Below are 16946 nucleotides of genomic sequence, written 5' to 3'. Positions count from 1 at the left end.
AGGAGCAATTTAGGATGCATGGTATAAAATAAAAGCGGAACCTTATGTACTATACCCTTGGATGCCTTTCTATTGACAAATGTTTTGACATATAACTACAACTTCTTAATGGAAAGCAATAGGTGAACTTGAAATATATATAAGATGCATCTTGGAGAATGTAACAACAATCCAGGCAAATTTTGTGAAAGATATTTTGAGAAAGAAGTCACGCCAATTAAAACAAGTGAATAAATTAACTTTGCAGAAGCAAATAACAAAGTGGTAAAGTTCATCCTATCTGGCAAACCATATGCAAATATCCTGCAGAGGAAAAGGTTACAAAATTATGCAAATACCCCATGGCCTAGAGATAATGCAGGTTACTGAACATCCTTTAACCGACAAACAGAAGTCACGGTTGGAGTATTGTTTACATTATTTTTGACATCTCTCAAGTATATTTGATTTGGACTGCATCACTGGAAGCCACGACGATAGAAATAGAAATTCTCTGAGAGATCTGGAGCATGCATCCACTAGAGCAATGTTTTACCTTTTGTTCAGAGTAATATGCTATCATCAGTCATTGAGAATGAAGATGTAAGGTTCCTTGATAATCGAGCAGCAACAAACTTTCATGTCCAGGCGGGTGTATAATCATGCACTGGCCTCTCTGTAATGAGTGCTGACTGTGTTGTTGACTTCTGCTTGGGAACCCTGGGTGACTGACCAAACCAGTTACCAGGGACCATGCCCCTATCATCAACAGCAATGATAACGACTTGCCTGTACAAAAATCACCGAGGTGGCTTCTTGAAAAAGCAGACTGGAGAAAAAATTGAATATTACATGCAGGTAGAATTCACTTCATTCCAAGAACTGATGGATTACACTGACAATGACCTGTTCTGTTCCATGGTGGTCTTCACAACTCCAATTCTTATACCATGCCTCAAGAAAGGCACTAACAAAATTTAAAAGACATAATAGAGACGTAAATCAGATTATTTACGAAAACAAATGCGGAGCTCAGTATCACTGGGGGATTAATGGATAAGAATGTCAGTCATGGTCATCTTTTGTTTCTTCCACAGAATCATATCATATTTAGTGAGAAGGAAACTGAGGAAAGTAGCAGGAAATTTACACCAAGTCCCCCTTCAGTTTTGAGTCAACAATCAACCCATCACCAGTACTGCAGAAGTAAGCAACGACATAGCTGATCATTCTGCAAGTGTGTCTCAGAAATCAGATACCACTCCAGATTACCAATATTGTTATAGGGAAGAGTAGTAACCCCTTGGAAGAGACTTTCCATTATTCATCGAAGCATTTTTTGCTTACCATTTCTTTCGGGTCAAAGTAGGCAATGCTTTGTCTGAAAAAAAAAAAAAGACAAGAAGATGGAGTTCCCCAAGATAGTGTACTATGTGTGTGGCCCTGTTTTCTTTTGCAATAAATAACATTTCATCTACAATTTCCATGGTCTGAAGTTCTCAACAAATAAGGTGTACCATGACATAAAGGTCAAAGAGTATTTCTGTGCATGGAAGCCATGGTTTTAAAGAATAAATTTTACCAGTCTAACATGGGTTGCTCACTTTAAGTCACTTATAGACAATTTTTTGGATGCACTGAATATTGCAAAATTGATGGCACGTATATCTTGGGGTGCAGATTGCCAGTTACTCTTAAGACTGTACAAAGCACTATTTTCTTATGGTTGGTAACTGTTTTCCTTAGCAACCACAACGAGCATAGTTTATAGACTATGCATCATCCTTTTATCAGATTTGCCACTGGTGCTTTTAAATCCTCTCTGACTTCATGCTCCATGCAAGGATGTTACCTCTGGACTTTCACCAGCAGACCATCATCTGCAGGTATTGTTATAGTCCTTCTGTCAAAATGCTTCAAAAGAAACTCATGAAACTCACCCAGCGTATTCCCAAACTTTGGGTTTAGTATAATTGAATAATAGGTTATTTTACTATTAAAGAGAAATGTGATGGCTCCTTTTATGATTTCTATAGGTCCTCCATGGAAGTCGTCAATATTATCCTGCTACTGTTTTTAGGAATAAAAAACAATATGGAAGTGGAGGAAATCAGATAAAATTCTATAGAGCATGCATTGAATCATTTGAACTTAAGATTTATTTCTATCATTGTCTCCAAATCCAGTGCCGACTTTAGAAATGGGGTAAGTAGCACAGTTTAAACTGTAAATGTGCACTTGCAATTGTTGCCCCAAATTTCACTACAGAGCTATATATATATATATATATATATATATATATATATATATATATATATATATATATATATATATATATATATATATATATATATATATATATATATATATATATATATATATATGGAATTTTTTGCTGCTATGGGAAAATAGCTTTAATTGATGCAGGAAATTTTATCAGTCTTTTAAGTTTCCAAATTGGTATTGCAAGGTTATTTTAATTTTACTGATCCCTTGGGTTTAAATGTTATGTTGTTGCTCCACATCTTCCAACCAAAATTTCATTGGGTACCTGCACATGCAGGCATATATGGAAAACAAGCAGATAAGCTTGCTGAAAGAATTTGCACGAACACTTCCTGGAAGGTGCTTAGTCAGAAAATCTGTCAATGATGCTTGGCAACAATGGTTAAACTTGTTGTGCTCAAATCAAATGAAAGAGTAAAGAAGTGATGAATCTCACTGGAGGTATAGCAATATGACCAGGCGATGAGAAACTGCTCTGTGTCATCTGTGGATTGAGTATGACCGGCTTATCTATGGTTTTTAAAGGGTGGCGCACATCTGCCTTTTTGTGATAACTGCTTAGTTCCCTTCACTGTAGAGTATTGATTGATCCGAATGCCTGAGTCCTATGGATCTGAGAGGATGAGTCTCTCCAAAGTGGGGATGGCAGGTACATCCTCAGTAAGATTTTTGGAAAGACCATAAGTTATAACTTTATTGGTGTTTGTTTATATTTTATAGAAGCTGGTTTCTGCAACAAATTTGAGTTTTGATATATTAAATTTCAGTCAGAATATAACAATTGTTCTTTTTAAGGTATAACTTATTTTGTTTTTCCTTAGTTGGAGAAACTGACAGAAAAAAGTTTTAAGCCAAAAGATATACATTTTCTTTATAAATAGATTTTTTCTAACTTTTACCATCTGTTTTTTTTTTTTTTTTTTTTTTTTTTTATAACGCAGCCCCTCATTCTGCAAGATAACCCCCGATTACGTTAGCTGAAGGAGGCAGCTTGCAGAAATACGTGGAGCTTTTATGAAAGTCTAATCTGATAGAGTTCATCTGGATGCAGCCTGAAACGACAAATCTTCGTCAAATTCACGATTTTTATTTGTTCGTTGCAGCCTTCTAGGATGGGTAATGTTCTGGCTTATGTTTTGTCCTCTTCAATCCTGTTTTTGCATGTCTGAGTTAACCCCACCATATCTATAGCATATTTCATATATGATTATTTTATATCATAAACACATTTCTACCCTTTTCTCTTAATACTTTATAGATGTTGTTAATAGCAATGTTTGTTCCATTTTCACATATCTGATGGCATTCCTTTGCGTGGTGTTTTACAGCCGACAGTTTTTCTTCTCTTTTATTAATGACATTTTAGTTATGCTTCTTCCAGAGATTCAGTCTTTCACATTTCTCCTTCAGCTGCAGTTTACACTTAGTATATAATTACACATTCTACATCTTCCACCTTGATCTTTGAGAACGTATTTGAACGAGGATCCTGTAACTCAGTCAAGATCGTTATCTTGACCATTTGTCTGAACGAGGATCATATAAGCTGGAGAAATTCAGAATTTCCAAGACCCAATTTTGCCAATGAAATTCTCTGATCCTTTCTGGCAAAACTGTGACCCAACATCTCAGTCATGAACATACTAAGAGTTTTAGTCCTTTCAAAATAGTCTTGTAACGATAAAAAAAGAATTGCCAAATATACTTTTGGAAAAATTTAACATTTTGTTTAGCTTTAAGAAAACTTCCTTGTTCATCTAATTAAAGTTTTATGTTTTTTATATACTTCCAAGTTTCGGATATTATTTAGGGTGATTTATCTTTTTTTTTATTACTGGCAGAACTGGATAGAAAGCATTTTACATGATAAGTGGATCCATCCTCACTTCTTATGTAAATTGTCTTTGCTATCTGGTGTTGGAACTGGGTTTTTTTTCTCATATTAGAACTGTGTTTTTCTCCTCACACCCAGTGGCTCTGTTTCAGCAGCTGTTTTATTGACCATTTCCGATGTTTACTATGTGGAAACCAGTATGGCCATTTTATTCTGAGGGAGCTGCCCAAACTTTAACTGGGTGCGCAGCCTCTTGGACATCTCGTCGACAGAGAGGAAATTTCGTCCTATGTGGAAAATACACCCAGTAAATATTGTGTATCTATTACTCAAAGCAAGAATGTACATATACATGAATCGCTCTTTTTGCTACGTGTGGAAGATATACAATTCTAATAAAATCACTTTCGGGTTTCCAAGTACCATACATCTTTCTTTATTTCCTTTCAGTAATATTTTACTCTATTTAAATGAACTATGTCCTGAGCCACGTCTGAACCCTTAAAAGGTGCAACTTGATGTGTCGATCTCTGAAGATGTGTATACCGCAAAACATGAAAGCACTAAGGCTGATTATCTCTCTTCTCTTAATATAATTTTCCTTTATGTTTTTATCACAGACTTTTTTAATATAATTATAGCACTATTGTGTCAAATGAATACGTAATTTTCTTTATGAGCGCCTGCCTGTGACATATTTGTTTCGTGAAATCTGTTTTCATCCAAATCTCCAAAGGGGAAGTGTCAAGGTAGGGTGTTAGGAATCATGAAACTTTTGCTCCTTGTCAAACTGGAAACTAAGGCCATTTGATCACAGTTTAGATTCATAAATCTTATTGATGAGTGCAAATTGTCAGTTATGGCTGGGAGATCTGTTGTACCACACGCCATGGCATAACTTTCATTATGAACAGTGCATATGACTGCTGGTATCAGTAAGTAGATTCATATGACCATTCACAAAAATCTATCGCAGAAGGCTTTGCACCAGATGTTCACCCAGTGGATCTTGAGACTGACAGCTAAGAGATAAGGAGAGAGGATTTCACGCAGACAGTTCCAGTTGACCATCAAATACTATGCATGTCTACATAAACTGCATGCAACTTCTCTTGAGCATTACCTAATATGAACGATGTTTGAAACATTATTGCGATTAAAGTTCCTTTTTTAAGTCAATCGTGTAAACAATAGCATTCATATCACTAGGCTAACGGAAACGAGACAGGCTTAAACGAGTAAATTTAAAACTCGTTACATTTCTATGATTATACTATTGTACTTTTAAGTAGTGAGAGAAAACATAGTTGCTCCAGGACAGGAAGGTTTCTTCGAGGGAAAAAGTTTAAGCGTTGTATTAAATGAGGAAGCAAGGTCTTACCGATAATATGGGTGGAAGTATGAGCTGGGATATGTGATGATAAGAGGGAAGTGGTCGCATATGCAGCTGTGAATATTGGTACCTCTGCGTTGATGAAAACCCAATATGTTTCAAACTTCTAAAATATCCCTCTCTAATCTTCCATTTTGATGTAACTGATGTATTCTTTTAAAATCATTTTACATTTAATGCTGGCCGTGGTTTATCACGTTTGTTTAGTAGCCTGCTTTCTGTTCACTGAGTGATGTTTCAGTGACCATAATTTTTCGTACGCTTTGATTGACCGAATCGAATCTTTTACAGAACTTGCATTATAGTGACACTTCGCAGACAATGTCACTCACCGGTGTGACCTCACTACCGAATTTCATTTTCACTGATCTACTACCTCATTAAGGCCGACATGTTTATTATGACAGCCTTTACGCCTTTTAGATTATTCGTTCTTGATAAAAAATAATATCTGTGATCTTTTATTTGTTTGCTAGGTTATTAACTTCCCGAAAGACACAACGCAGCTGTGTATGGTACCGACCAGCATGAAGGGGGAAAATTCTTTGTCAGGCCACCATCAGTTCCTCCCCCGATGGATCATTGAGAGAAGTAATTTCCGAGGCCACCCAGCCACATGGTGAGCAGCTCCGGCTGTAACTGGAAACTCATACTGTTATGAGGATTTTTCTAACTTCCATTGTACTGTTAATTAGCAACCATATTGCATAAGGAAAGCATAATTGGATCAATAGCTGGATTTCCTGCAACTTTGTACTTTTCACCGCAACTTTTTTTTCTTAATGAAATTGGTTTACTTGAATCGATTTCGGGCAGATTTCAAAGACTTTTCATTGAATATTCTCAATTTTCCGAAAATTTTGTCAGCGGTGATTAATAACAGACGTCCTTAGCTTATGGGTTATAAATGACCTTCTCGCATTATTGGGAAGAAAACTACTCAAAGCCATTTTTCGGTTATTTTTGATATTGTCACGTATTTCAAATGACATTCTTTTGAATTTCATTCATCAATCTGTAATTATATCACATACATTTCTTTAATATCTTGTTAGCAGAGAAAAAATTATCTATTTTAGAAATGGTGGCAGAGGCAATTGCAATTTTCTCTGTGATGATCAGATATCTTTTTACTAAAGAGCATACTGACTGAAGACACATTTCACCAACTTTTCCGAAACTGGCAAAATTGAACTGTACTAGTTCGCCTATTTGTTACAATACTTTCCTCAAATCCTACATTGCACGACGCTCATAAAAAACAGTATTGCGGTCAATCTATATAAAAGACACGTCTTTCACATTCAGATGTTTCCAGTAGGTAATTTCTCAGAGTGCAAGATTTCTATTACTTTCTTGACTGACTGCGCGGTCATAGAAAAAGGTTATTTTCTATAGAATTACTCTTTGTTCTGAAGAGATCATTGTTGGTTCTCCTCGTGATTTATATGACCTTTATGAAAATTGGCTAATTTTAGTAGTATTTAAAAGTTCATTATCAAAAAGTTCTTTTTTCTTAGTTTGTTTCCTGTCACCCTCACGACAAAAATGCGAAGTTCCGTAACATCGGACAGGTATTATTTCATACAGAAATGGCTTTGCTTCGTCTCAATTTTTCTTTATTGGAGGAAAAAAAATACAAATACCAACTGGATTCGGCTTACTTTTTCTCGGCTTAAATCTTCATAACCTTATTGGAAAAATATGAAATTTAATCGGGTTGAAAACGAATACTTATCATCTGAGTAAAATGGGGAATTTCAATATGCTTAATTTCTATAAGATGGACAAATTTTGATGCATCTGACTTGGAATGATGAACTGTCTTCACCACTTGAGCAGCTGCAGAGGAAAATAAAAGAATGATGAAAAGAACAACTGCTTTTATTACACTTAAATATAATTACCACAGTGTATCTTAAGACTATAAATCACCATAATCTATCACTTTGTTATTCCTCGTGATCCCTATCAAAATACCATACATTCCTCCTCGGGGACTAAAGATTCACATAATACTAATGTTAATTTCTTTTTTTTTTGTTATTTTACCATTGCAGATATCCTAGTATTGCACTCAATCCCTTCGATTTCTTCCTCTTTTCATGAAAGAGAATTTTAAGGGCAATGTTTTACAGCCGACGGTTTAATGAAAGAGCACAGGTATTTCTAACATGACTAGAGCTTGAGCTCCAGATATTGTAGACATTTTGCAAGTGAGCAAAATCCTCAGGTAAGATTTAGCCCAGATTTTCAAGTCTCCTTTTTTATCAAATTAAAATCTGCGTCCAGTCGAAAGCTTCATCACCAAGTTAATAAGCCAACACCTATTTTAGGAGGTAACTTCTGCTAATCCAAGGAGCCTCGTACAGGCGTATGAACATTTCTTCTTGCATGATTAGATGACTCAAGTCTTCCTCCAAGACTTTGATGTGTCTTTAGTCCTCTCCCGATTGGATCCAGTCACCCTAAAAGAAATGATAATTTTTCCCGAAACGCACTGAGGCCTATCCCCTGGGTCCTTACAGATAACATATCTTTATTTATCACAACCGGAGTCTTATCACTTTCTAGGACTATTCATTAGCCACAGCCTCGAACTTAAACCTAATTATTTTAGACGACATACACATATTAGGAGCGTCTCTGATCCTGCCATTGTCTTTATAAATACATATGGAAAACACGTCTTGTATCTCTAAAGGGTCCTAAACAGCTCTAGGAAGAGATGTGTGTATAAGGTTTTGTACTAAGAACTATTAAGTAACTCCATTACAAGAGACATGCATAGAACAGATTGTATTGTCCATTTCTTTTCCTAAGAAATTACACATTTCCCTAAAAGATTTATTTATCACACAAAGGAACGACACTTCCGAATTCTGTTTTGTTGTGGCGTACACTGGGTTCCTCAATGATGTCAAGGAAATCAATCTAGTTTTTACACTTACATACAAAAAGACACCGCATCGTCAACAACATTGAACGCAGCGAGTACAAATCACCGATGAATGGGATGGCATGAGTGCTCTTCACAAGAAACGAATTATTTTGTCACACGTAATTAGATCATGCGCTTCTGTTATATGTTTCGTGTGGTCTTATGCATCGCCTGGGGTGTTCAAGTTCACCCTATTCCGGGAGGGAGCATCGCGTTGCATCTTCACGCAATGTGACCAGGGAAGGAATCAACACCACCCTTTCGGGGACTCTCATTATGGTAGTTTTCCTTTCGACTCTCAGGGACAAATAGCCTCCTTTCTTTGGTATTCAAAATCTGAACGTATTGTTGTAGAACTTTGAGTGGAAAGAGTTGTATACGGGTAGCAAAAGATATCAATATGTCCTTTATTTTCAACGTTCCAAGTAATGCTCTAATCTTATTTTTTTAACCAAATGCTAAATGTCACTATGAATCGAATTTCTGTCCCTTCTAAGATCGTTGATAACAAAGCTAACTTTCGAGCAATAATCAGTCAATAAATACTCTGCAATAAATATTTGAAGAGGCGTCTATTCTTACGAGATTCCTATCAGACAGTCTTTGTTACCTACCGATTACAAAGGGATATTTAATTTTTTGTAATTCTGGGTAAGTCGATAAACGGCATAACGCAAGGCTGGTGTAAAAGAATTCGCTGAAGAAATGCGCTCATTTGACATCAGCAAGTACAAATATAAATTTTAAAAGCCTAAAAGAATTGCATGAATCCACAAACAGCTTTCATGACAACTTTCCTTCAGTGTTCAGAATAACGTCATAACATTCTTTCCCTAGAATTTATCGTATCTCGTCCAATTAGACCGAAAGATATAAATGAAAAGATATAAATGACTGTATATACCATAGCCGTTTTTATACCAGAGGATATGAATGAAATTGTAACAGAGAAAATGGTTGGCTTTGAGTCAGTTTCTTATGATATGAAGAGTCATATCTCTTAACATGTTTAATATTTCTTTGGGAGAAGGAATCTGGGTAGGAGAGACTGAAGCTCTTGAAGATATAAAGAAAGGTTCCTTCATTATTTCCTGTTCAAACCTACCGAAAATGACTCAAGATAACTGACTGAAAAAAAATTTACAAGTAGAGAAGTATCTAAATCGCTTAAAAAAATTCTATATGTGGATTAAAACTAAATCATTTGGTGATAGTGAGTGCAAAGGACTGACGTTTGTTGAGAACAAAATCTGCTCAAAATATTAGCGGAAATATCGAGAAATGAAGTACATTGAAAGTTAGCGACCATGATTTAAAAATCATTTTAAAAGTCTGAACATAGAAATAACTAGAAAGTGTTGAAGATATGATTGGACGGGAATAAAAAAAGATGATGGGACTGCAAATGTATTTCACGTTGGCTTAACATTGCTTTGACAATGTTGAAGATATTTCACTCGAACGCAATATATTATTGAAAATAAAATTGGGTAACTATAGGCTACCAAAAACTTGACGACACAAGTTGGGAATCAAACTGAAAAGATGAAGCACATTTGAAGTGCAGAATGAAGAAAAGAAAAGAAAAGCTCAACGACTGAGCACTTACGTGGTCGGCTGCTTGGACGAACGAAGTCAACGTCTCACAGCGAAGCAAAGGCAAACAAAGCAAGAACAATACCGATTTGATACCCAGTACAATCCCCATATCCACGGTCCTTTCGACGAGGGCTGCGACAGCACAGGCCCAATGTGTATGTATCTACAAAACTGCCTTTGCAGACGACAGATTCAGACAGGAAGCTTAGAAAAACGACACTGAACTAACCTTGCACACAGTGTTACTCAACTAACGATTCTACTCTTTAAGCTCTTCAGTAACTATCAAATAATAACACTCATACGCATATGCTACAGACTTTATATACAAAAACAGAAAACAGAAGACAGTTATGAAAAGAAAATACGTTTACAGCCAGCACAATAACCTAGATTTTTATCAAATGGACTGAATATTTCCCCTAGCAAGATCGAAACCCCTACACACGCACTTACACTTGACTGCACAGAGTCGGGAACTACCTACGTACCTAAAACCTTTAAGTTTAAAGAGATCTCACCAACTTATTACGACTAAAGGATCATAATGATTATGCCACAGCCAGTTTTTCCCTTCTTGAATCTCAGATAAAACTGGGAAACACCTACCGGGTGAAGAAGGAAAAACCCCTTAACAAATATCAAGTCGAATCTTAAATCTCAAACACAGCCAGCCAGAACACATGTACAGTACTGTACAACAGCCCACCTCACAGCCACTCTTTTGTTGTTGGTACCTGGTTTTCTTTTTATATATATATATATATATATATATATATATATATATATATATATATATATATATATATATATATATATATATATATATATATATATATATATATATATATGTATAGTGTGTGTGTATGTTTGTATATATATATATATATATATATATATATATATATATATATATATATATATATATATATATATATATATATATATATATATATAATATATATATATATATGTGTGTATGTTTGTATATATATATATATATATATATATATATATATATATATATATATATATATATATTTATGTATGAATATATATACATACATATATATACATAAATATATGTATATATTAATATATAATGCACAACCCTTCTCTTGTTTTATCTTTTGTCTCCACCTTTGGTACAGCTTCAGTAATCCCCCGACAGTCACTGGCCATTACTTTCTCAGGTAGCGAGAGCGCTATAGTTTATCTTTCGAGAGCGAGTGTTAGCAGACTTTTAAATTCGACTGTACGCTCGCTAAAATGGTTTGTTATTATTTTCTTTCCTCTTTATTCATTTCTAAGCCAGCATGCAAAGAAATAAATAAATAAATAAATAAATAAAGGTTGTCTTTGGAAAGTTAATTCACTGCAAAATATGTACGAATCGGAGTATAAAAGTAGACACCGCTAGTAAGTAGCCGAGCTCTCTATTACGTTCGCACTCCTGTAATCGCTTACTGATATTAGTTGACTAATTTAATTGATTTTCTTTCATTTACTTTGCATCCTTTGAACCTCACTTCTATCAACTAAAAAAAAACAAGAGCACAGTTGCAATTGTAGATGCTCTTAGTAAACAAACACACGTGGACACACTTATTGCAAAATCGGCTCTATGGAACTGCCAGCACAACAGACGACTCTCTGGCTCTTTTTGTTACACAAAATTCCAGGAATCGATGTCCTCCAAAACCGGAACAAGCTGGCAACTTTTTTTTCGTTAATTTTAGATTAGAAAAACGGTGCCGGACTATAACCATGCATTTCAGTTAGCTGAATACCGTGCATTTTGGACCTTAATTACATCTTGAACATTTCAAGACAAAACTTGGCAAAGGTTTTTTCATCTTAGAATTTACATTTGTCAAAAACTTCCTTAAAGTTAATTCCGTGTTTCTGTGCTCCTATGCACTTGTTATCTTTATCTGCATTTCCCCGCTAACGACACCTTCCCATGCAAGCAGATAGCTTCACAAGTTAATGCTGATAAATAAGAAAAAGAAAGGCGTGGGCGATTAAGCCATAAAAGAAATATATAAAATACACACACACACATACATACATATATATATATATATATATATATATATATATATATATATATATATATATATACACAAGTATATATATATATATATATATATATATATATATATATATATATATATATATATATATAATGATACCTCATGCAAATGTTCTGTACGCTTCAAAACGCCGATTGGCCTTCACTTTCACACTCTATTCGGTATTCGTAGCAATTTATGAGACAATGAACTCTGAGCACTGACGCACAGGAACAATTTTGGTTTATCCTAAAAGCTAAATTCGATTTTTTAAACCGATAAATAGTATCGAGCCGGTATAAATTCAGATGTGATGAACGTCAATTGTGAACATTTAATTTGCAAGCAATAACAGGCCACAGGAGTTATGTGTTTATCACTATCAGGTATGGAGGCAACGGGCATGAGATATGGTGCACAGGTATCTAAAAAGCAATGATTTTCTAAAAAAAAAAAAAAAAAAATAGAAAGACGGAAAATCCAGATCGTCGGTCAAATAGAAATAAATACAGATACCTTTTTGAGGAAACACTTTCTTTCCTGGTATCACTAGTTACACATTGAAATGTAAACAATGAGGAACTTGAGCTCATAGAGGCTATCAAGGGAAAGAATGAGCCACAAAGAGTTGACACCAGCAGGTCAATGCTATTCGTCAAATGCTAGGAGATAAAGATCATTCAAGAAGAGATTGGGCAACAAAAATGGTCTGGGGTAAGAGGTAAAGGAGTTTGAAAAGAGGCTGAGGCGCGGGAGAACGAAATGTCTGGAGGAACAGAAAATTCAGCCCGAAAAGAGGTCGACGGGCAGCAGAGGAAGCTAAACGTCAGGTGTAACAAAAATATCATGATCTTTAGATGGTTTCCGAATTTACCGGTATTTCCTCGTTTACTGAAAGATTTAGACGTTCAAGGAAGACTTCGCGGATGATGCTTGCAGTTAATAATTTGGAAAAAACCAAAACTGTTTGCACAGGTGGCCTTTATGGTTCTGATATTTGTGCTTATTCACCTCTTGAGATTATTATGGTACTGCGACTCTTTCGATCATTATGGTTTAGGACGAAAACTTCCCTCTCCGAAAAAGAGATTTGAGACTGAAGAAGTACTTGGACGCGCAGTTGCATTCAAAGAGAGCGAAAGAGAAAGTGAGGAAAAAATATCAATAAACGTTTACTAGTTTTAGCTTACGACCTAATTATATAGCTATCTGAATTACAAAATTAATTTCAGTATTTACAACCATGTACTGTACAGTACATCACAGTTAGAAGAGCCAAATACATAGTTTTTTGGACCTCAAACTTTGAGTAATATTTTGAAGTCTGTTTACAGGTAACACCCACTGGGTTATATATCATCTGGTTTTAAATTTTCATATTCAAAACTTTCAAATGAAAATATTGTGCAGTTTTCGTTACTAAATATATATTACAAAGTGTTTACCGCCTGAACAGTCTGTTTAACCTCAGTCCTTTACAGGACATCCACCACCATCCACCTCGCTCAATCTCGTCAGAGTTTTTGAAAAGGAATATTCTTCGATTAAGAATCCATCAGGATCTCAGCATCAGATTGATTAACTTTTGGAAAATATTCACAGTACAAAGTAATGTCCAAAGAACGAGTGAACGATCTAATATTTGTCTGTCATTTCTGAACCATGAATCAAACTAGGGACCTTAGCGCGTCAGTCATCAAAAACAATATTACCCTCCACATTATTTCGAGACAATTCTGCAGTTACTTTGTTTCACAGCAACGACTAAATTAAGTACATATTCACACATCAGCATGAGCCTCTGTAAACCTATCGCAAATATTGGTTATGTATGCCAAAGCACGCTTTTGACCCAGCGTTCGACTCTCCGAGCGGCCAATGAAGAATTAGAGGAATTTATTTCTGGTGATAGAAATTCATTTCTCGTCATAATGTGGTTCGGATTCCACAATAAGCTGTAGGTCCAGTTGCTAGGTAGCCAGTTGGTTCTTAGCCACGTAAAATAAATCTAATCCTTCGGGCCAGCCCTAAGAGAGCTGTTAATCAGCTCAGTGGTCTGGTTAAACTAAGATATACTTAACTTTATGTATGCCAGAGTACCCTATCGATAACAAAAGCTTGTAAAAAGAATGAATGGAACACTGTGTGTATGTATGTATGGATGTAAGTAGGTAGGAGTGTGTTCGGCCGTGATTATAGAGGTGTACGTATATGCACCATAATTATGTAGGCATACAAAAAGCCGATCTTCTCAGAAGCAGCAACAAGAGCATACAGTACATGACCGACTAGCCTCTGATCAGCAGTGACTAAAGAGAACATTATACTGGTCAGAAAACTTTAGTGAAGATTTCGTTATCCAAGAGCATTCGGAAGGAAGCCAAAATGACGAGCGAAGTAGCAACCAGGGTCGAGAGGAAATGCCAACTAAAAGAGGTTTCAACTTTTCATGAGACAACTTGGACCTTTGCGCGCTGCATCTTTACTAGTGGGTTACTGAAGATAATACTTCGCTTGCATTTTTTTTGTTTTTTTGAAGATGAATTTAAAATAGAATAAGTAACGTATTCCATTTTGATAACCATGTAGCGCACACTAGTTACTTGTGCAGTCTATCCGTAATTCAGTGTATACCTATTCTATGTAGTGTAAATACTACAGAGAATTTTGTTGACGTGAATATTTCTTTATCTATTTACCACAAACTTGCTGACCGACGACATCCAAATTCAAAATAACACCAGAAAATGGCTAGAAGACTTAGTTTGTCAGTGGTATCCTATTTGAATGCTAATGAATAAGATTCTCTATTTATACATGCATACGTGTGTAGGTATAGGGTTATATAAAATAACTATTTATGCTTTCGCGACGTTTTAGCCTATTAGTACAGATATACATACATACATACATACATACTTTCGTACATACATACATATACATAAGAAGTAAATGTATATATATATATACATATATATATATACATACATATATATATGCATATTAAAAATAAGATATAAAAAATAAAAAAAAAGAATTACACATTTCAAGTAATACGGAAATCATGGTGAAAACGAGATAAGAATTTGTTTAAAACGTGAAATCTACCTCGTTGCGCTGTCATTGCTTTGCTCTCGGTCTGACAACCTGGTTGATCATTTCAAAGAGGTCCTCGTTAATGATATTAGCGGTCTCGCGCACGAGTTCGTCTAATCTGGGGAAATCCCTGGGATGCGTCTGATGCGACAGAATGCTGTGGCCAGAGGCCGACGACGACGACGACGACGACGACGACGACGATGACGACACCTCAGGGATGCCGGACGCGCTGCTGCTACTGCTGCCGCCGCTGCCGCTGCTGCTGCTGCTGCACAGACTTCGGTTGTTGTTGGACCTGTTGTGCTGCGCCTGCAGCTGTTGTTGTTGCTCCCTGGTGAGCTTCTGCTGCTCGGCCATATAATATTGACGCTTCCTCGTGATCTCACACTTGTCGCAGTTGTGGGCCTCTCTGTAGGGGCAGTACCATTTGTGTCCTTTCACCTCCACATAGACGCCATGGTTAGCGCAAAGTCGGCACCTGTATAGAAGGAATCAAAGGGGGTTAACGAGTGAACTGTCTCTCCGTTTCCAGTATTTCTCTCCTCTACTCAAGGAAAAGCTTTCAACATGCAGTCAGAGATGTTATGTTTCGTGTCCTTAAACAGATAAGAAGAAATATGCCAAGGAGAAACGAAGACTTGTGATGTCCAAAAAATGGAATTTTTGCAACTATTGAGGCCTAACATTTTTAACTTAAATTCGAAATGGAAAGTTCTGTCAAAAGTAGCATATCAAATCAGGTGTTGTTTTTCTTACCTTTGATGTCTTTTCTTTTTTCTCCTTGAGTCATCATCTTCATTGATACTTCCCCACGCGACTGAATCCTGAGAAAGATTTGAATCATGAGTTGCAGGAGCACTCAAGGTACTCATGCCTAATGGACTAGGAGGAGCATACCCATTGGGGCTATGGTACCCACCCTGGCTGTGGTCACTGTAGCCTGTTGGGCTCTGGTTCCCAGACAGTGTGGCCTCGGGATACTCGGCGAGATATTCGGGGTGAGGAAGTGTCCCCTGGTGTAGAGAGGGACTGCTGCTAGATCGACCACAAGCTAGGGGTCCCCCGGTGGGATAACGGCCCCACTCGCCATGGATATAAGGGTCCTGAGTGGACTCTTCTCTTTCTTGGTGTTGCTGAGGGGGTGGCGTTGGGGGAGACTTGGTATCTTCCATATATATGTCCAGGTTAATGCCCCGACCTCCATTGAAGAAGTCAAATTTCTTCTTAGGGGCCATTGCCATTGTATGTATCGCAGAGCTGTGAAAGAAAGAAATGAAACCTGTTCAGAATTTCAATTAATCGGTCACAAACTAAAACAGAATCACTTTCATGAACATGTAAACAAATCATCCAACACATCATGGAATTACCACACCCAGTGCAGACCCCATCACTGACAAAATTCATATAAAGCAAATCATGTCTTCAAAAATAATGCATGCAAAGTAAACCACCCTTTTATGTTCTCTTTATTAACGGCTCTCTGTCTTGGCACTTTCAACACCATAGAATAATTGATACCCAGTTTTAAAAGATAAGCACACCACCTTTATAAAAGTGTAAATTCCAACAGAATGTGGAAATATATACCATGAGACGGAAGTTAATAAAAATTAAAAGTGATTGGAATGGATTTTTTGGACAGAGATTACAATTAGAAAGGCAAAAAATGGTCTACAATCGTTGTCTGCTGGAAAAATGCGCACTACTTCTGTAGCCTACTACTTCTGTTTCAAACAT

The 16946-nt window shown here is 36.2% G+C and overlaps 1 protein-coding gene across 1 annotated transcript in view; it reads right to left on the bottom strand.

Moving 5' to 3' along the window:
* Positions 1 to 12674: 12674 nt before the first annotated feature.
* The window catches only part of LOC136850267 (uncharacterized), a 23659-nt gene continuing 19387 nt past the window's right edge, over positions 12675 to 16946 (bottom strand). The window contains exons 2-3 of the mRNA XM_067123945.1: positions 15963 to 16463; positions 12675 to 15684 (exon numbers count right to left, since the gene is read on the bottom strand). Coding sequence (XP_066980046.1) covers positions 15228 to 15684; positions 15963 to 16447 — 942 coding nt within the window. The 5' untranslated portion in view covers positions 16448 to 16463 and the 3' untranslated portion in view covers positions 12675 to 15227. The remainder of the gene's footprint in view (positions 15685 to 15962; positions 16464 to 16946) is intronic.

Source organism: Macrobrachium rosenbergii, chromosome 21 (genome assembly GCF_040412425.1).
Source record: "Macrobrachium rosenbergii isolate ZJJX-2024 chromosome 21, ASM4041242v1, whole genome shotgun sequence".
Lineage (NCBI taxonomy): Eukaryota > Metazoa > Arthropoda > Malacostraca > Decapoda > Palaemonidae > Macrobrachium > Macrobrachium rosenbergii.
The sequence above is the reverse complement of the archived record's forward strand: the minus strand, read 5'-3'. Positions and strand labels throughout refer to the sequence as shown.